The 24,731-nt window shown below is 48.3% G+C and overlaps 2 protein-coding genes across 5 annotated transcripts in view; both read left to right on the top strand.

The window, feature by feature from the left end:
• Positions 1–10,138, top strand: part of PRUNE1 (prune exopolyphosphatase 1) — a 31,252-nt gene extending 21,114 nt beyond the window's left edge. For all 3 annotated transcript variants that reach the window (XM_033135855.1, XM_033135857.1, XM_033135856.1), the window contains one exon: positions 8,820–10,138. In XM_033135855.1, the coding sequence (XP_032991746.1) occupies positions 8,820–9,296 (477 nt within the window). In that variant the 3' untranslated portion in view covers positions 9,297–10,138. The remainder of the gene's footprint in view (positions 1–8,819) is intronic.
• Positions 10,139–13,045: 2,907 nt separating this feature from the next.
• Positions 13,046–24,731, top strand: part of BNIPL (BCL2 interacting protein like) — a 29,490-nt gene continuing 17,804 nt past the window's right edge. The window contains exons 1-5 of one of the 2 annotated variants that reach the window (XM_033136315.1): positions 13,046–13,230; positions 21,524–21,640; positions 22,286–22,347; positions 23,513–23,716; positions 24,072–24,251. In XM_033136315.1, coding sequence (XP_032992206.1) covers positions 13,187–13,230; positions 21,524–21,640; positions 22,286–22,347; positions 23,513–23,716; positions 24,072–24,251 — 607 coding nt within the window. In that variant the 5' untranslated portion in view covers positions 13,046–13,186. Of the gene's footprint in view, positions 13,231–17,559; positions 17,593–21,523; positions 21,641–22,285; positions 22,348–23,512; positions 23,717–24,071; positions 24,252–24,731 lie in introns of those variants that run through there. The other variant, XM_033136316.1, reaches the window with a different exon arrangement.

The raw sequence follows: 24,731 nt of genomic DNA, 5'->3' as shown, positions 1-24,731 counted from the left end.
ACGGTCAAAGGTTTCTGAGATCACCAGCTGACTGAGGGTGGGAGGGGACGTGCGCAGGAGAAAGCCCTGTCATGCTCGCGGTTGTCACACTACATTTCCCCCCGGCCTGCCTGACACGGAAGGTAAGTGGGATCTCTGGGGAGGGTCTTCTTTCTTGCACCCCCCCCCACTTTCCTCTGCCCTCCGCCCCACTCCCCATCTTTGAGGGGGGGAGGGGGGTATCCTTCTCAGCCCTGCATAATTTGATCCTGTATTGATTTGATTGCTTTTTCTTTTTGCACAGGCTGAGCATTAAGAAGGAGGGGTATTAACGGATTCCATTTTCTCCTTTCTTCCTCCCTGACAGTATTTAAAAAGCTCGCTTGTGTGTTCTGGCAGGAATCAAGGGCGCCTCCTTTTTTTAACCACCCTGAATGCATTTGCTCAGTGCCGATATGCCACTGTGTCCAATAGGGCTTAGGATATAAATTTTCTCTCCTGCACAACCGACTACTAATGTTTATTTTTTAATTATTATTATTATTATTACACGCATGTTTACAGACCTGCAACCTGCGTTTCAATACAAAAAAATCTGGCAGCGTGATAAGAATCTAGGAGACTATATATATATATTTTTTAAGATCAAGCCCCAAGTCCTCAGCATTTTCAGAGGGCTTAATATTTTTTCAAAGTACATCAAATGTTTATGAAATATTTCAAACTGAAAAATTTGACATTAGCAGCGTGGTAGGAACCTAGGAAAATCTCATTCTCTCCTGTTGTTGTTGTTATTAATATTATCAAAATCATGCTTTTCTGTTGGCTTAGTGTCCCCCCCCCCCACAAGTGTCTTGGCAGTTTAAGCAAGCCTATCCAGACATGTAGAACTTTGACATGCGTTGAAATCTCGTTTTCAGCCTAGTGCTGATTTCTGAAAGCTTTAAATGCTAGTTTTTAACTGTCTCTTTACTGATAATTTTGTTGTTTTATCCTTTTTGCAAATCGCTTAGTGGTGGTTCCTTCCCCCCTCCAAAAAACCCACACCAAGCGGTATATAAATTTTATGGAAAAAACTTGTTTATTTGAATTTGGAGAAGTGCTTTGGGGGCTGTCTCCTGCTTGAAAGAAAGAACCTGTGGCTGAGTAATCGTTATCAGTTCTAGTTAAGCAACTGGTTAATTCAATCTGCGTGTGAGTTAATGCAGTCATTCGGGGTGGGGGAAGGAAGCCACACACACGCGCACACACACACCCACCCAGCTAGAGAAGAATCAAAAATTGTGAATAATACGCTCAAAAAGCAATCAAGAGCGAAACAAACCCTCTGCAATGTTTCAGTTGCAAGAAGAAAAGCTCAGTGATGGTTTGTGACATTGGTCACTTGCGATAGCACAGCTAGTGGAGGCAGTGGGAGAGGGAACCCTCGTCTCCATTTGTTCCCAGACCGGTGGAATCCAATTTATTTCAACTTCCAAGCCAGCCGTCCCCGAAGTCCTTTTGCTCCAAACCACGGCTGCTTTTCGCTTGCCCACGAAATTTCCCCGCCTGCCGAGAACAGGCGTTTTGTGCTTCGGAAGCTTCCGCTGAAACGAACTTGTTCGTCTCTTAAGCTACCGAGAGCCCGTCCGCCGTAGCATCATCTTGCAAGAGAGATTCCCTTCGAGGTGTTTAAAAAACAGCAAACAGCCCCTCCCGAGGGGCGGTGCCTCTTCGGAGACGGCGCCTTCCGGGGACCGTGTGTTGGTGGTGGGCGGGGCCAGGGGCAAAACTGGGCGGAGCAACGGATATAAATGTAGGTTTTATGCATGAGGCTAGCTTCAACGCAGACATCCATCTCTGCCCCCCGACCTGGGCAAGGAAGAAGCACTGTCAGAGATCCCAGCCAGGCCAAAACACTCACGGGGGGCACACGATGGAGGGTTGTTGAAGGGTACAGTTGAGTGTTGGAGGATTCGGGACAGATCGGCGGAATTCCTTCTTTGCGAAGCGCTGAGTTGACCAGCGAAACTCCCTTCCACAGGATGGCTTTGAAGCCTGGGCAGCTTTGGAAGAGGACAGGGCAATTTTTTTAAAAAAAATAATTTTTATTATTTTATACTATACTACAACAAGAAAATCAAACATACATTCACATACATTTTCCAGTTTTGGCTAACATAGCCGTGACTTCCCTCAGACCTTCCACATGGCTTTCAGAATTATATCTTAGTATTATACTTCTTTAATCAACCATTGCTTACATTATCATAAATCTCTTACTCTATCTACCATAATTACAATAATATTTCTACACATTAACTACAAAGCTTCTTGAAGTCCTATTAGCGTATTCAACTGCGAATTATTTGTCAAATAGTTCATAAACTTTAACCAGTCTTTGATGAATTTCTGGTCCCGCTGTTCCAGGATTCTTCCCGTCATTTTGTCCAGTTCTGCATATTCCATCAATTTCACTGTCCATTCTTCTTTCGTCGGTATTTCTTCTTGTTTCCACCTTTGTGCTAGCAAAATCCTAGCTGCAGTCACTGCTTATTGGAAAAGTTTAACATCCTGTTTTTTTAATGTCTGTACCTATAATACCTAGTAGAAAGGCTTCAGGTTTTTTAGCAAAATTATATTTCAACATTTTTCTCAACTCATGATATATCATATCCCAATATGCCCTCACCTTCTTACACTCCCACCACATATGATAAAAGGTACCGACACTTTCTTTACATTTCCAACACTTATTATCAGACTTATACATCTTTGCTAGTTTAACTGGGGTAATATGCCATCTATACAACAGGTTTTCTTTTATTGAAGTGCATGCCGTAAATTTCATTCCTTCCTTCCAAAGTTTTTCCCAGTCCTCTAGCATGATGTTATGTCCAAAGTCTTTTGCCCAATGAATCATCACTGACTTTACTTCTTCATCCTTCCAAGTTCCATTCCAACAGCATCTTGTACATCTTAGCAAGTACTTTAAAGTCACTATTTATTATTTCAACTTCAAATTTTGATTTAGTCTCGCTAAAACCGAGGACAGGGCAAATTTATGGTGGAGGAGAGGCCTAGCGGTGGCCGCGCTCTGCCTCCAAAGGCGGCGATGCTTCTGAATCCCAGTCGCTGGAAACCACAGGAGGGGGAGAGCTGCTTTTGAGTTCAAATCCCGCTTGCCGGTTTCCGACAGGCCCCTGGCCATGGGGCCTCATCCTGCGGGCTCTTCTTTTTCCGTCGCAGTCCAGGACATTTGGAGGTTGTCGAAGGACCGTTTACCGCGATGAGGAGCAAACTGGGAACGCGTGTGTAGGCCGCTTGGCGGGTTCGGAAACCTTTTCCGCTGCGCAGTGCATTTAAAGAAAGAGGCCCAGAACCATTATCTTTTACTCGATATCTTTTTGCGGTTCTTCCTCTGCACGAGTTAATGGAAGCAGGAGAAGTTAATGGAAGCAGAAGTTAATGGACGCATAACAAGTGAGGGACATGGTTCGCAAAGCAGCTAATTCCCTCTGCCTCCGTCCTTGACAAGGCAGCAGTAAAAAATTGCCTTTTTCTCCCTCTCTGCCCTTCCTCATTGAATACAAATGAGGGCATTTCTTTGGGTGTTTTTTTTTCTTCCTTTCTTTTTCAGTGGGAAGGCCTCACAGCTTTCGCTTCTGGCAAAACAAAGGACTTCAAGGCTGGGCAGGTTGCGGGCTGGCAATAGTTTTGATGCTGCCCACTGGTTTGGGGTTTTTTTTTGGGAGGGGGGGCAACTCTCCCCGCTCAGTCATGGCTGCAACTTCCCCAGGGTGCTGTGGTCTGGTGGATTCACGCCCCTGGGAGCCCCTTCCTTGCATTTTATTTATTTTTTAAAATTACCTTTATACCACCATACAGTATCATAAACAAATGTATATGTCAAAGCAGTACTGCACTACAAATCCATTAGGAAGTTATAAACGCACATGAATTAACCCTTGTGGAAGGATGTACTCCTGCTGGAATAGAAAAGTTTTCAGGTGTTTTAAAGTTGTCCTGCTGGATCTCTAGTGGCAGAGAGTTCCACAGACCCGGCCCGATGATGACCCCCAAGGCTCAATTTCTTGTGGTTGTCAAACGTGCCTCGCAGAGTCAGGGCTGCAGCATTTGTAGGGCTCAGGAAAAGGGGTTTCCTCTCTGGGGTGGGTGGGTGCAATGCTTTTTGGAACCAGAAGGCAGGCTAGAATTTGGGGGAGTCTAGGGGAAGGTCCCCCAGGTTCAGTCCCCAGGATCTCCACCTTGGGCAGCAAAAGACATGCCTGAAACCCCGAGGAGCCACTGGGACCGTGATCTGAGTCTGCAGGAAGCAGCTTCCTGCGTTGCTCTTTAGATCAGCATTCGGAACCATGAGGACTAGGATCTTACAATTTTAATTTTAGGGGAAGAGCTGTAGCTCTGTGGCAGAGCGCCTGTTTTGCACGCAGGAGGTCCCCGGTCCAATATCCGACAGCGTCCACACGTAGGGCTGGGAACTATCTCCTGCCAGAAACCCAGGAGAGATGCTGCCGGTCAGAGCAGACAGTACTGGGCTGGATGGCTGCTGCGAGAAAAGGATACTGGTCTAGGATGGGCCTTTGGGGCCTGACCCGGCATGGATTCTCCTTGAACCTTGGACCTTCATCCAGCTAAACTTTGGTTCTCTGGGACACACGTAAATTCCGTTAAACCCCTCCGCCCTCCAAAGCAATTACAACTTCGAAACGAACAGGGCTGCTGTTAAGAATTGCCATGCTAGTTTATGCAGAAGCATTTGCAACCACTGCTCTACTGTACAGGATACAGCGTGGCACAGTGACGGGAGTGCTGAATTAGAACCCGGGACAGATCCGGGTTCGAATCCCCACTCATCTGTGAAGCTCCCCGGTTCTGACCTTGGCCCAGTCGCTGCCTTCTCTCCGCCTAAGCTACCTCACAGGGTTGTTGTTGGGGGGGGGGGTTGAAGGAGGAGGGGGAGAGCCATGGGCACCAACTTGAGCTCTTTGGAGAGAGAGAGAAAAAAGGTGGGATTTAAATGCAACAAACAAACAACATGTATTCTGCAAAGATCATTTGGTGAATGCATGTGGCATCATGTGGCCACTTTCTGCCGCACCTGCGGCCGTCATGTGGCCCCCGGAGGGCCCGCGAAGGAGAGAAGCGGCCCTCGGCCCAGAAAATCTGAGCTAGCCCTGCGTCGAAGCACCAAAAATAGGCTTTTGACCGCTCAGAATTGACCTTGCTGCCCTAGAGAATCAGATGAGGGGGCCTCCTCTTTGTGGAGGGATATTTTTGGACTGTTCCTAACCCCTACCCGCCATCCCTCTGCCTTTTATTGGCAAAGGCTAATCTAGCACCGAGAGGACTTCCCTCTCTCCCCGGACGGCGATGGCAGGCTCAGATCCCGTGGCCGCCGTTTCTTGACATCGCGGACAGCCCACAACTCTTGCGGGAGTGAGTCACCGCCATCCGGGGGCTGCTGTCCTCGGCTGACTTCCGCATTTCCAAAAGGGGCTGTTTAAAAGACCTAAAATAAGAGGCTCTTATCAACAGCCCTAGAAACTTCCACACCAGCGGTGCGAGAGACAGAGAGAGAGAAAGCCCAGCTTGGGACGATTTCTCTTGCCTCCGGCGCCTCTGGCACCCCTTCTGCACCCATCCTTGCGGCCTGCGCCTCTCTGATCGAGGTGAGTGGTTGGGGTCTCAGGGTGGGACCAACGGGTAGGAGGAAAGCCCCCTCCGTCCTGCAGACGGGGGCCACGAGGTGGACTTTGGCCTGGCGTTCCTCTTCCGCAGCCTTGCCCGGAGGCGCCACTGCAGATGGCCTTCTGCACTCCAAGCAGGTGCTCTGCTGCCCAGCGAAGGCTCATTATTAGCTTGCTTAGTTTTATTTCCTTAACCTTTTCACACCCCTTTCTCCCGTCGTGGAACCCCAGGCTGCACGCGTTTATTTTCAGTGTTGACCATTGGTTTATGAAAGCCCTCTCGCGAAAGTGTAAGGGCACAGCAATATCCAAGCAGCGAAAGGCGTATCGAGCAGCTGTTTTGTGATCTTCATGTTAAGCGATTCGGTTTTTAAAAAATCTGTTGTTGTTGTTGTTCAGTCGTTCAGTCGTGTCCGACTCTTCGTGACCCCATGGACCAGAGCACGCCAGGCACGCCTATCCTTCACTGCCTCTCGCAGTTTGGCCAAACTCATGCCAGTCGCTTCGAGAACACTGTCCAACCATCTCATCCTCTGTCGCCCCCTTCTCCTTGTGCCCTCCATCTTTCCCAACATCAGGGTCTTTTCCAGGGAGTCTTCTCTTCTCATGAGGTGGCCAAAGTACTGGAGCCTCAACTTCAGGATCTGTCCTTCTAGTGAGCACTCAGGGCTGATTTCTTTGAGAATGGATAAGTTTGATCTTTTTTCAGTCCATGGGACTCTCAAGAGTCCCCTCCAGCACCATAATTCAAAAGCATCAATTCTTCGGCAATCAGCCTTCTTTCTGGTCCAGCTCTCACTTCCGTACATTACTACTGGGAAAACCATAGCTTTAACTATACGGACCTTTGTTGGCAAGGTGATGTCTTTGCTTTTTAAGATGCTGTCTTGGTTTGTCATTGCTTTTCTCCCAAGAAGCAGGCGTCTTCTAATTTCATGACTGCTGTCACCATCTGCAGTGATCATGGAACCCAAGAAAGTGAAATCTCTCACTGCCTCCATTTCTTCCCCTTCTATTTAAAAAATCTATTGCCACTTAATTCTGTGAGGGCTTAATTACTTTGGACCAATGTTTTTCAGTTTTCTGTATTTCATCTGGGTAAAGGTAAAGGGACCCCTGACCCTTAGGTCCAGTCGTGGATGACTCTGGGGTTGTGGCGCTCATCTCGCTTTATTGGCCGAGGGAGCCGGCGTACAGCTTCCGGCAAAGGGGCCAGCATGACTAAGCCGCTCCTGGCGAACCAGAGCAGCGCACGGAAACGTTTGAACAACCTATTTCATCTACGTTGTTCTAATTTGCTCAGACCACCTTGAGTCTTGGTCTGGGGAGGAAAAATGTGAGGTTTGAATAAGTACAGTAGGAACGCAAGTAATTTCACTTGCCCAATTCCCGCTGTACGCACAGCGATGCAAAATAAATAAATGGAAAGGGAACAGGAGAGCCTCGCTTACCAAAGTGTTGGAAACTCTTGACAGGGTTGTCGGGGATCTCTCCAGAGCTTCCCAAAACCCAGAAAGCAAAGCAAAGTGCTAAAAACCAAAACCTTTTACTGCAGCAGGAAAACCCTTTGTTGAAATAGGTTTTCAGCCCTCCCCCTTGCTTCCCGGGCTCTGGGAGGGCTGTGAGAGATCTTGGGTGGTGCCAATATCATAATATGTCCAATGGCAATGGTCGTTACTTTCTGCAGTTTTACTGTTGCATGCAAGGCCCAGGAGAGTAATTTTCACGTGAGTTGTGGTCATATGGTATTGCCATCCTTGAAAGCCGAAAGAGGGTTTCTGTTCCTCCCCTGAAATGCCCAGCAGCCGTAACACAGCTGTGTGTGCAGGACATAGAAGGATGGATTTGAGCCAGAATCATAGAATCATAGAATTGCAGCAAAGTTGGAAGGGAACCCTAGGGTCATCTAGTCCAGTGTTTTTCAACCACTGTTCCGTGGCACACTAGTGTGCCGCGAGATGTTGCCTGGTGTGCCGTGGGAAAAATGGAAAAGTATTTATAAAATACTTTCTTTGTGTTTATTTGATTCCTATTCAAGAGAATTACTTTATATATAGTCAATATAGGCACAGAGTTAATTTTTTTAACATTTTCTAATGGTGGTGTGCCTCGTGATTTTTTTCATGAAACAAGTGTGCCTTTGCCCAAAAAAGGTTGAAAAACACTGATCTAGTCCAACCCCCTGCAGCGCAGATCTCCTGCCTTGGGTGGACTCAAACCAGCAAAGGAAGAATGGATGCAAAAACTTATGGAATGTGCAGAAATGGCAAAGCTTACCAGAAGAATAAGAAGTCCAAGATAACAAACTTTTTATAAAATAATAGAAAAGGTTTATTGAATACAGGTATTTACATATAAATTGTAAAGAGATAAAAACATTGGCAGGATTATTGTAATAACCTGCAGTTTTATAAGAGTATATAAAGTAGGTGAATAAATGAGCAAATTAATTTGGATGTGCAGAATAAGGAACCGCAGAAAGAGGGGGAAGGAAGTCAGGTTTCAAAATGATAAAATGATTGTAAAATTAGTGAAATGTATGAACTTGAAAAGCATAAATAAAAATTAAACAAAAAACAGCAACGTTCTGGTAACAGCCAGACACACAGAGGTGGGTTACTTGTTTTATTATTGTTATTATTAATTCATTTATTTGATGTATTGATTTATTTGATTTGGTTTATACGCTGCCCTTTTTCAAAAGATCCCTGGGCAGTGTACAACATTAAGAACACATTTTATGGAGCACAATGATAAAACATAAAACAAAGTATAAGAACACACAGCATATTAATAAAACGATCATAATAACAGACCTCACTTCCCCCGCAGCTTTAACAGGCCATAGATTATTTAACGACCGAAGGCCTGGCTAAAGAGGACTGTTGTTGCCTGGTGCCTGAAGACATGCAATGATGGTGCCTGGGGAGAGCATTCCACATACGGGGGGCCACTGCAGAAAAGGCCCCGTTCTCATGTTGCCACCCTTCGAACCTCTCGAGGACAGGGGACATAGAAAGGGGCCTTGAATGAGAAGCACAGGATCTGGGTCGGTTCGTATGGGGAGACGCAGCCCTTAAGATACTGAGGCTGTGGAAGGTGGCGTCAGAAGTTGAGGCCTTTGGGCCTGTTGTGTTTCTGTTTCCCCAGGTGTGCCGAGCTTTGGAAACCTCCAGCAGCCCTTCCCTGAGCCTGTCTCCCCTCGAGAGCCCGTACGCCACTGTCCGAGCCTACCACCAGGCCAACACCACTGCCTCCCGCAAGAAAGTCCTCCCCATCGTCCGAGACTTCCTGCGGGAGTGGGACCAGCTCGCCCCCGCCGCCATGCAGCCCGATGCCACAGGCCCGTGCAGCAAGACGAGGCCGGAGCCCCGAGGCGCCGAAACCTGCGAGCGAGAGCGGGGGGCCGGGGGCCCCAGGAAGGACCCCGCAAAGCCACACCGCCTGGGGGACGACCTGGCCGCGGACGACGACGCCCCACTGCCCCCCACGCCGATGAACAGCCTGGTGGACGAGTGCCCCCTCGACCGGGGCCTCCCCAAACTGTCGGCGGAGGCCGTCTTCGAAAAGTTCAGCCGCATCAACGAGGCTCGCTCCTCCGCGGACGACGAGCCGGGGAAGAAGTGACGCCGGACGCCGGGAGGACTCCTTTGAATCCGGGGAAATTCTCTAGCAGGGGTGTGTGAATGTGTTTGTGTGTGTGAACGCACGGACGTGGGGGAACCCAATGCGCGGCATGTTTCTCTGCCACGTGGTCCTGCACGCGGAGGAATGAGAGGCAGCGGGGAAAGGATTTTTGGCGGGGAGATGGTTGGACGAAGCATTTCTCCGGCTCGGGGAGACAGACCTTGAGCACGGCGTCCACTAATGGCAAAGGCTAGAGACAAAGGAGTACAGATGCCCGCAGGTATAATTTTCTAGATTGCAGGTAGACCTCTGTCAATGGGAGTCCCAGGGCAGCTCCGGCTTTTGGAAGGGTTTCGTGTCTGTTCCCCGGTTCGCTCCAGCGTGGCTCCATCTGCCGTTAGGAGGTTTTGATCCACGGAGCCCAAGGCTCGTTGAAACGGGGCAAGAGAACGGTCCGGCGAGCTGTTGATCCGGAGAGAGGCCATTGTCTCCAGAGGGATTGGAGACAGGCATTGCTATCTGCGGGACATGCACACACACACGCACCCCGTTTGTCTCACCGTCGCCTCTGGTCCAACAGGTCAGACAGGCTTTTGTGGAAAACCTTCCAGACCTGTTGGACCAGGCCAGAGGGGAAAATACGACAAGACGTTTAGCCTCCGCGCCGGGGCAGCCGCTGCAGACGCAGATGAACCGTCACTTCCAGGAGTGCAAGATTTTGGGCCTGGGGAGGGGTTCACCAAAGACTTCAGCTGCCTCTGTGTGTCTCTCGCATGCTGTTGTGGAGTGTGTTTGAAATGGATTTAATACACTTTATAATGAATAAAAACAAAGAACCTGCACTCAAATATACATTCTATTTTAGAACATATCTGGTCTTTTATTTCTGTTCCAGCTCCTGGGAGATCAGAAGTCTAGGAATACTGTGTTTTAAAAAACACCTGTGTTTTTTTAAAATCTATATATCCATCCTCAATATACCCATTAGTCAAAATATTCAGTGAATGTTAACTGCATGATGGGCTCTTATTGCACCGGAGGGCAGATGGATGTTCTGGTGGAAAACGGTGCCAGAGAGAGAGAGAGAGACCAGAAGGGCAGAAGACAGAAAAGGTGATGGAGGAGAGAGGGAGGAGAAAAGGATGCCCCGCCCACTTTTGGCTCTGGCTCCACCCACTACTTAGTTTGGCCCCGCCCACACCACACACCATCCTCTGCTGATCAAACAGTCCCCCTCCCTCACCATGATCAATCCATCAGATATTGAGAACCAGGGTGGGTGAGCGTTGGATGGCGACCGCAGAGATCCGGGTTCGAAAATCTCCACTCGGCCACGAAGCTCTCGCCGGGGTGATTTAGAGCCAGCTGCTGTCTTTCGGCCTGACCTACCTCACAAGGTTGTTGTTAGGATGAAGCAGGGAGGGGGTGCAGGGAAAAAATGCACGCCAACTTGAGTCCTTGGAAGGAAAAGCCAGGTATACAAATGGAACGAGAAAAGAAAACAACGCCCTTTCCCCCCACCCTTGGCTGTGAAATGCAGGGCTGAGGCCAGCTGCACCTGTTGAATTCCTAACCGTTCCTGCAGGCAGTGGCGAAGGTTCGAGATTTCTCCGAGGGAATACAGGAAAGCTAAAGTTTTATATATATATATATAAGAGTTTATTAGTTTTTCAAAAAATACAAAAAGAAAGAATAAACATACAAAATACAAGACAAAACACTACCACAATACACTACAAAACCAAAATACCAGAAACATAACCTAACAAACAAACATTTATTTAACTATACTTATCTTATTTATATTCTTATTTTGGGACTTCCTCACATCCTCTTTTCTGCGTTCATTTCAAATATACTATAGTAACTTTATAACATTTTTGAATTCCTCTTCCTCAAATGTTCTTAATCCTTATCTATCATCATATATTTCCTAACAAAAATAAACCTAACACAATTCTAACTTCTTATATCCTATTTTAACCTAACATTTTATTACTGTCGCCTAAAATGTCCTCTGATTTCAATTTCAAATGTCTTATCTTTTCACGTTTCAAATATTCTTTAAATTTCTTCCAATCTTCTTGCACCTGCTCCTCCCTCTGGTCTCGGAGTTTCGTGATCAGTCCTGCAAGTTCCATAACTAAAGTTTTTGTCCCAGGAGGACATAACATGCTCAGGATCGAGAACTCTGGGTGTAAATTGATCCGAGTATGGACACCCCCTATGTGGGCTGCGTTCCTTTCAATGGGGGTGTGCAGGTACCACCACCCCTGGCACACGTACATGTGCGGCATGTCGGTCCTAAAAATACACATTTCACAAGGTTGCCTAAGAAGCGGGCCATTTATTGACGGAAATGGGCTTTTAAAACTTGGCAGCGCTGCTACTCCACGAGCCAACACTAGAGGGCAGTGTTGGGCACAAAACAGGAGAATATGGAGACCATTTCTGGCCTCCCAGGTAGACTCCCACTGCCTATGGAGGCTCCATTCCTAGCTATCGTCGTAAATAACATCAGAAGCCCCAACAACAAGCCTGATCATTGGCTGGAAAAGATGGTGTGGGGCTGGAAAGTCTACAGCTGTTTCACTTGCTGAAGCGCACGAGAACTGAAAAGGTTTTCAGATGTCGATTTTAATTTGCTGTTCGGTTAAACTTGGTTCCCAGGTTTCTTAGAGCAGGATGCCGGGCTGGACGGCCCAGGGGTCTGGTCCACCTACAGAGCTCCTCTGATGTGATTAATCATCACCATAATAATAATTTTATTATTTGTATCCCAGCCACTCTGGGCCGCTTCCAGCAAAATATAGAAACACCACAAAACAGAAAACTTTCATTGGCGAAACTTACCAGAAGAATAAGAAAGACAAACTTTTTATAAAAGAATGGAAATGGCTTATTGAATATTTACAGATAAATTGCAAACGGATGAAAACAGGATTATTGTAATAACCTGCAGTTTCATAAGAGTATATACTGAAAGTAGATAATTAAATGAGCAAATTAAATGAATTTGGATACGCAGAAGGTATTAAAAACAAATTTAAGGAACCGCAGAAAGGGGGAAGGAAGTCAAACTGAAATGTTAAATTGATAGGTATAAACTTGAAAAGTATAAATAACATTTTTTTTTTTAAAAAAAAAAACATTTTAAAAATCCTCCTGATACAGAGCTGCCTTCAGATGTCTTCTAAAAGTCATTTAGATTATCTCCTTGACATCTGACGGGAGGGTGTTCCACAAGGCGGGCGTCACTACCGAGAAGGCCCTCTTCTGCCTGGTTCCCTGTAGCTTCACTTCTCACAGAATCATAGAATCGTAGAGTTGGAAGGGACCCTGAGGGTCATCTAGTCCAACCCCCTGCAATGCAGGAATCTCAGCTAAAGCACCCAGTGAGGGAACTGCCAGAAGGCCCTCAGAGCTGGACCTCAGTGTCTGGCCCTCGCTAGATGCTTTAGCTGAGATTCCTGCATTGCAGGGGGTTGGACTAGATGACCCTCGGGGTCCCTTCCATGATTCGACAAGAAGTGAAGTTACAGGGACTTATGGAGCCTCCAGTCCTAGAGGCAGTCTACCCAGATTCCCTTTGGTCACTGTGATAACAGGAAGCTGATCTAGATAGGCCACTGCCCTTGACCACCACGACTGCTCATATGTCCTTGTTTCTCTCCATCCCTAAATCTTACTTTTAAATTTATTTATTTTTTTTACCTCCTGCGACGGCATTAGGACCCAGCCGCCCATTTCTGAATCATGCTGAAAAACCAGTTTGGGACGAGTCCAGGCTGTACGCCGGCATCTTGGAACACCCCAGAGTTGCTGTTTTGTGTCTGTGACCTCCTATTAGGAGCAGGCGAGGCCCGAATTAGTCCTGGCGGTGGGGCCTGATGGGCTCTTACGTTGGAGATGCTGCTGCCCTGCCTTCCGAAAGGTGAGTCCGATCCCATTCGCAAGGGGATCTCAGAGGCAGGGAAACTGCTCTGATCGCAGAAGGCTCCTGGTCTAATCCCTGGCATCTCCAGGTAGGGCTGGGGGGAGACGGGATTCCTGTCCAAAATCCTGGAGGGTTGCTGCTGGCCAGTGTGGACAATACTGACCTCGATCCTCCTGTGCCCCTATTGAAACAGCCCTTTCCTCAAAACCTCGATGGGTGAAAGCTTGACTTTGTTTTTAAGGGAAGGGGGCGTCACTCGGTGGGCAAGGGAACCTGCCTTGCATGGAGAAGGTTCCGGGTAGATTTGGGAATGTCCCCGGGAGAGATGCTGCCGGTCTGTGTAGTAGACAACAGTGAGCTAAGTGGATCTGCCCAGGTGAAAACTGGCTTCCTATGTTTCTATGCCCTTTCCTGTTTTGTTTCTAAATCTCAGCTGGAAGACAGGGGTTCTTGGTGACATTCCCAAGGGAGGTTCAAAATAAGCCCATCTCTTGTTCAGATGCCTTTATTACTCTATTCTATTCTATTCTATTCTATTCTATTCTATTCTATTCTATTCTATTCTATTCTATTCTATTTATTATTATTTATTGGATTTATATATACTGTCCTTCGTCGCAAGATCTCAGGGCGGTTTATAACCGTGACAGAGAAAAGAAGACTTACAGAACCTGCCAAAGGAACCAAAATAATACACTGCTCTGCGGGTTACAGGAAGGAGTCCTCAGTCCCTGTTTCGTGCTCCACACCTTACAGGGTTAATCATCAGGCCAAATCCTGGCTCTGCAGAATCTGGGATGCCGTGAATATAAATGTCCCACGCCCGGCATTTGGGACCCGTCCAAAGTGTCTTAAGGGCCAACACCCATGTCGTGGTGTCGACAGAGAGTCAGTCTGGGAGACCAGAGTTCGAATCTTCGCTTGGCCATGAAGGACGTGGGGCATCCTTGGGTCACATTGCAGCTTCTCAGCCTAACCTACCTCTCGGGATTGTTTTGTGAGGATGAAATGGGGAGGGAACCAAGTTCAAAGGTGTCACTGTTAATATACAAAGCCCTTAACAGCTGGGGACCAGTTTACCCACAAAATCGCCTTATCCCATAAACAGCCCCTTGGCCACTTCGATCGTTGGAACAGGTGCTGCTGCACAAAACCTGTTCTGCAAATTTGCAAGATTTGATTAGCGTGTCAACTCCGGAACTCCCTGCCTATTGATATCAAGCAGGCGTCTTCACCAGGGGTCAGCAAACTTTTTCAGCAGGGGGGCCGGTCCACTGTCCCTCAGACCTTGTGGGGAGCCAGACTATATTTTGAAAAAAATAATAGTGAACTAATTCCTATGGCCCACAAATAACCCAGAGATGCATTTTAAATAAAAGCACACATTCTACTCATGTAAAAACACGCTGGTTCCCAGACCGTTTGTGGGCCGGATTGAGAAGGCGATTGGGCCGCATCCGGCCCCCGGGCCTTAGTTTGGGGACCCCTGGTTTTCACTGTAGTCTTTTGGGGGCCTGCTAAAAACCAGGGCTGGGCGATAATTTGTTTTTTCCGCATTTTTGCATAGGAGGCGTACGTCACGATTCGCAATATATTGCCAGGTCAAAAATTATGAAACCGATATCACGATATGGACTTCAAACTGGTTTTGTATGATATATCGCTATATCGCCCAGCCCTACTAAAAACATTGCTGTTTAGACAAGCCTACCCAGATGTTTGGAAAGTTGACGTGAGTTCTGGTCTGTTTTTCGTCTATTTCAACATTCTGAGCTTTTAGTTATTGTTGTGTAGAAATTAGATTATTCTACTAAAGTAAAATTCGCTTCCAGTGCCCCGCCCACTGTTGCCTCAAGCCCCGCCCGTGACTGACATTTGGCCTCTGGGAGGTTCCTCAAAAGGGAATGCGGCCCTCAGGTCTGAAGAAGGTTCTCCGCCCCTTCCATAATAAAATGGTGAGTCTTTCAGGTGCCACGAGACTCCCCTTTTGCTGTGATGTGGTTTTGGCAGACCGCAAGCTCAACCGTGTGATGCAGCAGCAAAACAAGCTAATGCTATTCTAGTCTGGATCAATAGGAGTATAGCATCTAGATCAAGGGAAGTAATAGTCCCACTCTATTCTGCCTTGGTCAGACCCCACCTGGAGTACAGTGTCCAGTTCTGGGCGCCACAATTTAAGAAGGATGTTGACAAGCTGGAAGGTGTGCAGAGAAGGGCAACCAAAATGGATGAAGGGTCTGGAAACCAAGCCTGATGAGGAACGGTTGAAGGAGCTGGGTATGTTTAAGCCTGGAAAAGAGGAGACTGAGAGGAGATATGATAGGCATCTTTAAATATCTCAAGGGCTGCCACATGGAGGAGGGAACTAGCTTGTTTCCTCCTGCTCCGGAGCGTAGGATGAGAACCAATGGCTTCAAGTTGTAAGAAAGCAGATTTCGGCTAAACATCAGGAACAACTTTCTGGCAGTAAGAACTGTTAGATAGTGGAACGGGCTCCTTTGGAAAGTCGTGGGCTCTCCTTCCTTGGTGGTTTTTAAGCAGAGGTTGGAATGGCCATCTGTCATGTATTATCTAGCTGAGATGCCTGCATCGCAGGGGGTTGGGCTAAATGACCCCCAGGTGTCCCTTCCAACTCTACAATGCCATTGTTCAATGACAGATACAACACTCCCTCTGCAAGTCGTACAGTAAATAAACCACATTTTGTCTCTCTGGCTGCTACTGTTCCTGGGACACAACGTCAGCCAAAGAAATCTCTGCCTTTTCAATGTGCAGATGTGTTAGGACCTGTTCGACTCGTCCGGAGAGGAGGAGGAGGAGGAGGAGGAGGGGAGCGTGATTCATGTCTGGGAGGCTCCGCGAGACACAGATCACCGATCTGGAATGAGGTGTTTTGCAGCCACCGAGTCAGGCTCACTTTCGTTCAGTGCTTTCCCCTGGTGAACCAGGAAGAAACGAGCCTGATGAGGAACGGTTGAAGGAGTCAGGTGTGGGAAAGAGGAGACTGGGAGGAGAAAGAGGAGACTGAGAGAGGAGATGTGATTTTCAGATATCTTAAGGGCTGTCACATGGTAGATGGAGCAAAGCGGCTTTCTCCCGCTCCAGAGGGCAGGACTCGAACCCACGGCTTCAAGTTACAAGAAAGGAGATTCCGACTGAACATCGGGAAGAACTTTCTGGCAGTAAGAGGAACAGTGGAACAGACTCTCACGAGAGGTGGTGGACTCTCCTTCCTTGGAAGTTTTAAAGAAGAGGTTGGATGGCCATCTGTCATGTATGATCTAGTTTTAGATTCCTGTATTGCAATGGGGTTGGACTAGATGACCCCTTGGGTCCCTTCCAATTCCACGATTCCATGTGCAAATGTGTTTGCGGCATGGTAAGGCTCCCATCTAGCCCACCAGCAGACAGCCAGGCATCTCTAGGAAAGTTACAAGGAGTGTCTTTCCCCTGACTCTAACATGTGGTAGACTGCCCCTGAATCTGGAATCTCCATTTAAGACATCTCATCACTAGCAGCAGGTCAGTGAATTTCTCTCATCCCCTCGTGAAACTGTATAAGTTGCAAGTCGCCACCCACATCTTGTGGCCTAGAGTTCCACAAGTTTCCCTCATTGTCTGAAGGGTTGCTTCCTTCGGTCCGCATCCTTAACAATAATATAAACCTATCTATCAAATGTTAGGATAGCTCAGAGCATTAGAGCATGAGACTCTTAAACTCAAGGTCATGAGTTCGAGTCCTGCATTGGGCCAAAGATTCCTGCATTGCAGGGGGCTGGATTTTTAGATGAACCTTGTGGTCCCTTCCGGCTCCACGATTCTATGATTCTAAAACCAAGAGGAGAGAGGTCAGCAACAAAGCCTTGCTAGTGGAATGGAGCGTCCATTCTCAGGAGCAGTCTACCTCTCTGAATCGCCTGTCACTGGGAACAGGCGATTCAATCGAAGGCTGGGCATTTGGTCGGCTGTTGTCTTCCCCGATTGGCCAGCGTGGGAAACAGGATTCCTGATTGGCTAGGCCTCTTGGCCCCGATCCAGCAGGGCTGCTTGTCCTTTCAGGTTCACCTTGCGCTCAAGAACTCAAACGCTGTGCCAGGATCCGCCTCCCATCGCAGAGCTGGTTTTTGCATAGTTTGTACAGAGAGCGCCAATCCATCTGCCCGGTTGCTACGGGAGCAAACAGCCTCTCCTCTGCCTGGGTGTGGCGCACGGCTGCAAGACCAGCCCTGCGGTGGATATTTAGCATGAGAAAACCTTTGGGGATTATCCGCAGCAGACTTTCTCTCTTCTCAGTTCTTAACCTCCTGAGCTACCCAGTTGGGCAACTGGTAGCTCCCGGAGGCCAAATTCATTTGGAAGGTAATTCCTGACGGCTTGGGCTTCGTTCTAATTATTATTGACATTAATTATCGCTGTTGTCGTTTTAAATAACATTTCTGTTTGCAGAGAATGAGGAGGCAGGTCTCTGCCCCGAGGAGCTTACAATGCGCGATACGATGTAGGAAGGGGGAGGTAAACCGAGGCAGGGGTTGTGGACAGGGGGAGAAGGTGCAACTGCTTTTACACCTGAGAGCAGGTCTTCCTGGTGCTAGAGCCCAAAATTCGACAACAGAGGGGAGAAAGAGGCGCTGGGGTGAACCTGCGGAGGGCAGGGCCGGATTTAGGTTTGATGAGGCCCTAAGCTACTGAAGGTAATGGGGCCCTTTATATGTCAACAAATTATCACTTTTTTTGTGTTGAACATATGTTGTTGTTATTCAGTCGTTCAGTCGTGTCCGACTCTTCGTGACCCCATGGACCAGAGCACGCCAGGCACGCCTATCCTTCACTGCCTCCTGCAGTTTGGCCAAACTCATGCTAGTCGCTTCAAGAACACTGTCCAACCATCTCATCCTCTGCCGTCCCCTTCTCCTTGTGCCCTCCATCTTTCCCAACATCAGGGTCTTTTCCAGGGAGTCTTCTCTTCTCATGAGGTGGCCAAAGTACTGGAGCCTCAACTTCAGGATCTGTCCTTCTAGTGAGCACTCAGGGCTGATTTCTTTAAGGATGGATAGGTTTGACCTTCTTGCAGTCCATGGGACTCTCAAGAGTCTCCTCCAGCACCATAATTCAAAAGCATCAATTCTTCGGCGATCAGCCTTCTTTATGGTCCAGCTCTTACTTCCGTACATTACTACTGGGAAAACCATAGCTTTAACTATACGGACCTTTGCTGGCAGGGTGATGTCTCTGCTTTTTAAGATGCTGTCTAGGTTTGTCATTGCTTTTCTCCCAAGAAGCAGGCGTCTTCTAATTTCGTGACTGCTGTCACCATCTGCAGCGATCATGGAACCCAAGAAAGTTATGGACCTAATAGGTACTTCAAGCCATTTGCCTATGTTTGCCATGCAACCGGTCCATGCAGAATGTAGGCACCCTATATATAGAAAGGAGCAAACCAGTGATATTTTAGGGAGCAGGCTAGCAGGCGGGGGCCATGACTTACATCATAGGAGCCTACACAACACAAAACACTGTTGCTGGATGTAGGTTTTATTTTATTTGTTTTTTTATCATATATTTTGGAAATGTACATCCATTTTTTTTCTTTACATTTTTTGGGGGGGGGGCCAAGAGGGGGGGGGGCCCTAAGCCACAGCTTGTTTAGCTTATACGTAAATCCGGCACCGTGCAGAGGAATAGGCAGTGATTTCAGCGGCATGTGTGTTGGGACGGGGAAATTCAGGGCAAAACGCACAGACGTTCACACACACACACACACACACAAGCACACATGTCATTTCTATAATGCCTGGGTGCGGGGCTACCCCACAGCAGGGCCACCACCAAAGGGGCGAGACCCGAGGGCACTGTCCCTTTGAGGCAGCACTTCTAGGAGTGGAAGAAGGCCTTGGGCTAGATTACTGGCATAGGCAAACTCCGGCCCTCCAGATGTTTAGGACTGCAATTCCCATCATCCCTGACCACTGGTCCTGTTAGCTAGGGATGATGGGAATTGTAGTCCCAAACATCTGGAGGGCCGAAGTTTGCCTATGCCTGGGCTAGAATGATGGTTTGAATGGGGGTGGGTTTTTAACTTGGGCAGGTGTTTTTTTATTTGGGGTGGGTTTGTTTTAAATTATTCTTAAGTGTTGTATGTCGATTCATTTTTCGTATTTGAATTTTGGGTTTTTTTTATAAGGCTGATTACGGCCTTTAAAAAGTAAACAATATTTTACAGGATCCATCTCATTGCACCACTGCCTTCGTGCAAGAGATATAGAACAATTAAAGCAAGAACAAATAGATTAAAAAAAGAGTTTCTACCCCAGAGCTATAACCATCTTAAATGCTGTAACCAGATAATATGACCTTGGAGAGTTGTGATGGGTGGGTATGTATGTGCCGAAAATGTGTTTTTTTGTCTTGTTTTTATGGGGTGGCATTCAATTTCGTTGCGCTTGTACAACGTTGTAATTGTACAATGACAATAAAGAAATATTATCTTATCTTATCTTATCTTATCTTATCTTATCTTATCTTATCTTATCTTACAACCATTGAAACGTTTGTGGAAAGGGGAGTATGATTAGGGTTGCCAGTAAAAATCTGGACTCGAAAGTTGTAGAGCTTTTTCAGAGAGTTCGCCAAAAGAAGGCAAGGAGTGCTACTACTCATTTTGCCGAATTTTTAAAATTCCTCCCCCGCCGCTAATTTCATCGTTCAAATCCCGGACATGTCTGGGAAATTCCAGACAGATGACAACCCTGGGTATGGTTTTGTTACTTTTAGCTATCTACTTGTGTTTTTACTTTGTATTTTTCTCCTTGTAATAAAAAGTGGTATACAAATCTAATACAGTCATACTTCAGATCCCGAATGCCTCCGTTTTGGAATGTTTTGGCTCCCGAACGCCAAAAAACCGGAAGTGAGTGTTCTGGTTTTTGAATGTTTTCTGGAAGCCGAACGTCCGACGCGGCTTCTGCTTGAGTGCAGGAAGCTCCTGCAACCAATCGGAAGCCGCGCTTCAGTTGTCGAATATTTCGGAAGTCGACAACCAAGGTTCAACCAAAATACATTCGACAACCAAGGTTCAACTGTAAATAATATTCATAATCCACCTAAACACCAACACACATAAGTCTCTCTCTCTCTCTCTCTCTCTCTCTCTCTCTCTCTCTCTCTCTCTCTCATATTCACACAAACACACACACACACACACACACACACTCCCCTTTACACATACACCCCGACAAGCTCAGACGTCCTTGGACAGAGGGGATCCGGGTGCAAAAGGTCACAGCCATTTGTTATGATACGTCCCGCGGGGGCAATTTGTGAGACTGACCCCCAGGTAGGGACGAAGCTTGCGTGCCCTCCTGGCTACTCGAGTCCAGGGGCACGTTAGTAATATGTGATTGTTCCCCAGCTTGAAGAACAACACACACAAGCCATTTAGGCTAAAACTACTTTATTGTAGGTAAATTGCAGACTATGTTTCTGCTAGCCAGCTCAGATAGTCAGAGCTGTGCATAAAAGCGTCTAGCATCTCTCGAGCCAGAACTGAAAGTAAAGTACAGTACAATAACATCACGTGTGTGGGAATGGTGGTAGGACCAGTGGCTTTCCCACAGGATGAAAACAGACACTTAGTCATGTGAGCCTCGCTTTCGCAGCTCGGCTTGTAATAATATCACAACACCATTGCCACTCAATTTTGAGCAGTCTCTTATCATGTGCTCGTAGCATTCGGTCACAGGAGCCCGTGCGGCTTCGTCTTCAAAACTATGTTTTTTGTTGTTGTTAATATAACTATTTAGGTTAGCTAGCCTGAGTTTAAATTACACGGAATTTTTTGGGGAGGGCTCTCCCCCTACTGCTCGTTATTCTTTTGATTTAATCTTGATAACTTTCTCATTTCCCTCTGAGGAAACTGACGGAGTATCCAGTGAAACGAGGGACGGACGGCAGCTCGTTAGGGTTTCAGTTTAAGGTTTCAGTTTTGAGGGTTTTCATTTGAATATATATATATATATATTTGTTTAAGTTCACCAAGTTGTTTGGGGACCCTCACCCCATTTTTCAGTTAAGTTTGAGTTATTTCTTTATTATACTATTATACCTGTCCCTCGTTTTAGGGATTTAGTCACGGCTGAGTATTTGATACTTTTTTCCTTGGTTACTCAGTTTTGACCAAGCTCCTTTGGAACTCAGCACCAATACGAACTTCTGTGGAGACGTCTGCAGGACTACGCTGTCGACCAATCTCTCTCTCTCTCTCTCTCTCTCTCTCTGTCTCTCTCTGTCGCAGGTTTAAGAAGGAAGCCGCAGAACCTCTTTCTCCTGAACAGGGAGACACCACCGATGAGGCCGTGAACATCAAGGACATGGAACTGAAGGAGGAATGGCAGGATGATGAATTCCCTCGGTAAAAGCCACATGCCGGGGAAACGCAGGCGACGGCGGGTGTCCCGGGGAGGAGATGGAGGAACGGAGCCTCCACGCCCGAGAGCAGTCTATCTTAGAATGTTGGGCATTGGCTGGCTGGAGGCCGAGTGACAGGGGCGGGCCTTTCAGCTCAGTTCATGGGCTGTCCGGTTGGCCGCAGTAGGAAAAAGAGGTGCTGGAGCAAAAGGGGCGTCCGTCTCAACCTGGCAGGCACCTCCTCGAGGCATCCGTGGGATGCCACACCTACGCCCAGGCAGTTCTTGGGTTCTTAGGTGCTGTAGCTCAGGCCTGGCGGGGCAGTGCCAGTCCTTTATCCGGCCCTTGAGACATTCCCTGAGAAACACACCCCACCTCCTTTGCTGGGGTGTCTCCTTGACCTCTGGTGACACCTCTTTTCTGCCTAGCTGGAGGACGGGGTGGGGTGGGGTGGGGAGGGTGTCGATAGAAACTAGCTGGCTGCACCACTCTTCCCTCTGGCCCTCGGAAGGTTCTCCAGAAAAGGATGTGACCCTTGGGATGGAAAATGTCCCCTGCTCCTGCTATAGCTGCTAGGCAATGCTGCCTCTGCCCCCTCCCCCACCTTCCTCTCATTCCTCAGAGGCCCCTTCTCTTTTCTGCCTTGCAGGCCTCTTCCAGAGGAGATCTCTGAGGAGGATCTGGAAGAATCCAGTTCGGAAATGAGCCCAGGTAAGAGACCCAACAGGTGGCTGCTCGGGTTTGCTGGTGTAGCAGGGTGGGTGTGTCTTCCTTCTGGGCCCCTCCCCTCATTGGCAGTGCCTCAGTTTGACCTGCCCATGGGCCTAAATCACAGAATCATAGAGTTGTAGTGTTGGAAGGGACCCCCAAAGCCCATCTAGTCCTCCCTCCGGCAACGCAGGAATCTCGCCGTTCAGGTGGCCATCCAAACTCTGCTTAAAAACCCACCAAGAAGGAGAGTCTGCCACCTCCCGAGGGAGACCATTCCACGTTGAATGGCTCCTACCGTCAGAAAGTTATTCCTGGTGTTTAGCCTGGAGCCCAGCTGTTGGCTGTGCCCGCTCGGTGGAGCTTCCATATGCAGAGGAAGTCTACCTCAGAAAACAGGCAAAGTGAGTAGCTTTCATAACTCGCTTGTGGGCTTCCTGGAGGCACCCGGTTGGCCACGGAGAGATAACAGGATGCTATGCTAAAAGGCTATTTGGTCCACATTCTTCGTATTTTCCCTTCGGTCGAAACAGAGACCCCTGCTTCCTTACCTCCCTCCCAGCTCTGCATTAGCAATGATATCGAAGTAGGTCTTCCAAACACGGGGACAATTTAATTCTAAATACCAGCGACGGGGGAAGAAGAGCCATGGGCAAAAATGTTGGTCCTATAGCTAAGTATTAGAGCAACTGCTTGCATGGAGATGGTCCCAGGTTCGATTGGTTAGGGCTGAGACTATCTCCACTGCCTGAAACCCCAGAGAGCTGCTGCCAGTCCGTGTAGACAATACTGAGATTGGTGGAGCAATGGAGACTTCCTGCGTCCCCTATTTAAAACTACGAGGACTAGAATCTTGCATTGTTTTTAGGGGAAGGGCTGGGGAGCTGCTGCCAGCCCGTGTGGGAGGTCCTGAATTTTCACAAGGACTTTTTGAAAACCAAACCTGATGAGGAAGAGCTAGACTTGGAAAGCTGTGCATTGCAGGGGGTTAAACAGGTTGGCCTCTGGTAGAGTTCTCTGCAGCAATACCATTCCGTGATTCTTTTAAACGGAGCTACAGCAGCAATGCTGGGGACTGAATCAATGTCTTTCTGCATGCCAAGCAGGCGTCCGGCCTCTGACCTCTGATTCCTCCCCCCCCCAATTCCTCTCCTCCGCCCCACACCAGTCACCCCCAACACCCTAGAGCTGTGCGGTCGACGGCGCATGAAGAAACGACTCCCAGCCCCCGATCTCAGCTCGGTGAAATCCGGAGAGGGGCTGGAAGCCACGCCGGAAGGCAGTTTGGACATTAATGTGGACGAGCTGGAGACCCCGTCCGACAGCGAGCTCCAGGAGGGCTCTGAGAACGGGCACGAGTTCGAATGGGAAGGTGAGGGGCACGGGTTCGAGGTTCTCCCGAGGCGGACGATGCCCCGGGGAGGTGGGCCCTGTGTGGGAACAGGTGGTCTGACAGGACGGAAAGAGATTTGTTTGTGGGATCCACTGCGCCACGAGGAAACTAGGATTGGGGGGGGGGAGAGAAAATAGGCTCATAGAAACCATAGAACAGTAAGTTGGACGGGACCCAGCGGTCATCTAGTCCAACCCCCTGCAAAGTTTGGGAAACGCTGTCCGAAGAAGCTGGCCAGCTTCTGCTCAGGCTTTTCCAGATCTTTTGCCTGACATTGATCCAAATTCGGTCCTTCCCCCCCCCCCGCCCCGGCTGCCCTGTCCGATACCCACAGATGATCTCCCCAGAGCCCGGAGGGTGGACGGCAACTGGCCCGAGAAGTTTTGCACCGGCCGTGTGGTGGACATCAAGGGCCAAGACGGGCGCAAGTGGCGGATTTTCCTGACGGATGAGCGGGAGCAGAAAGTGGACCTGGGTGCCGTCGAGCCCTACAAGAAAGTCATCTCTCACGGAGGTAAGGAATAAAGCCAGCTGCTGAGGACCCAACGGAGGGGGTTGTGGTGCTTGCGTCCTCCTTGCGGGCTTCCCTTGGGGGCATGGGGTGGGCCACTGTGGGAACGGGGTGCTGGACTAGAGGGGCCACTTGCCTGATCCAGCTACAGGGGCTCTTCATAAGTTCTTGTGGAGCCTCCAGGTTCAGAGGCAGTCTATCTAGATATGTTTGTCCTCAGTGGCATTTGGACAAGGTCTTCTTATGCTCTTGTTCTACTACCCCTTCTGGGGCTGGGAAGAAAGGCAACATGGGTTTGTCAGGGAGGCAGCCAGCAATAAATCACACGGATTAAGTGACGTTAACTCTTTAGGAGAAGAAACAAGGTGGGCTCAGGAGTGCCAGGCCCAGTGAGCGCAACAACTCAACTCTGGCAGGTCTTGCCCCCATGAAGCAGATGCCGAGACTGAAAATGCCTGCCTCCCCACAGCTGCCTAAGTCCCC

The sequence above is a fragment of the Lacerta agilis genome, chromosome 17 (assembly GCF_009819535.1).
Source record: "Lacerta agilis isolate rLacAgi1 chromosome 17, rLacAgi1.pri, whole genome shotgun sequence".
Lineage (NCBI taxonomy): Eukaryota > Metazoa > Chordata > Lepidosauria > Squamata > Lacertidae > Lacerta > Lacerta agilis.
The sequence above is the reverse complement of the archived record's forward strand: the minus strand, read 5'-3'. Positions and strand labels throughout refer to the sequence as shown.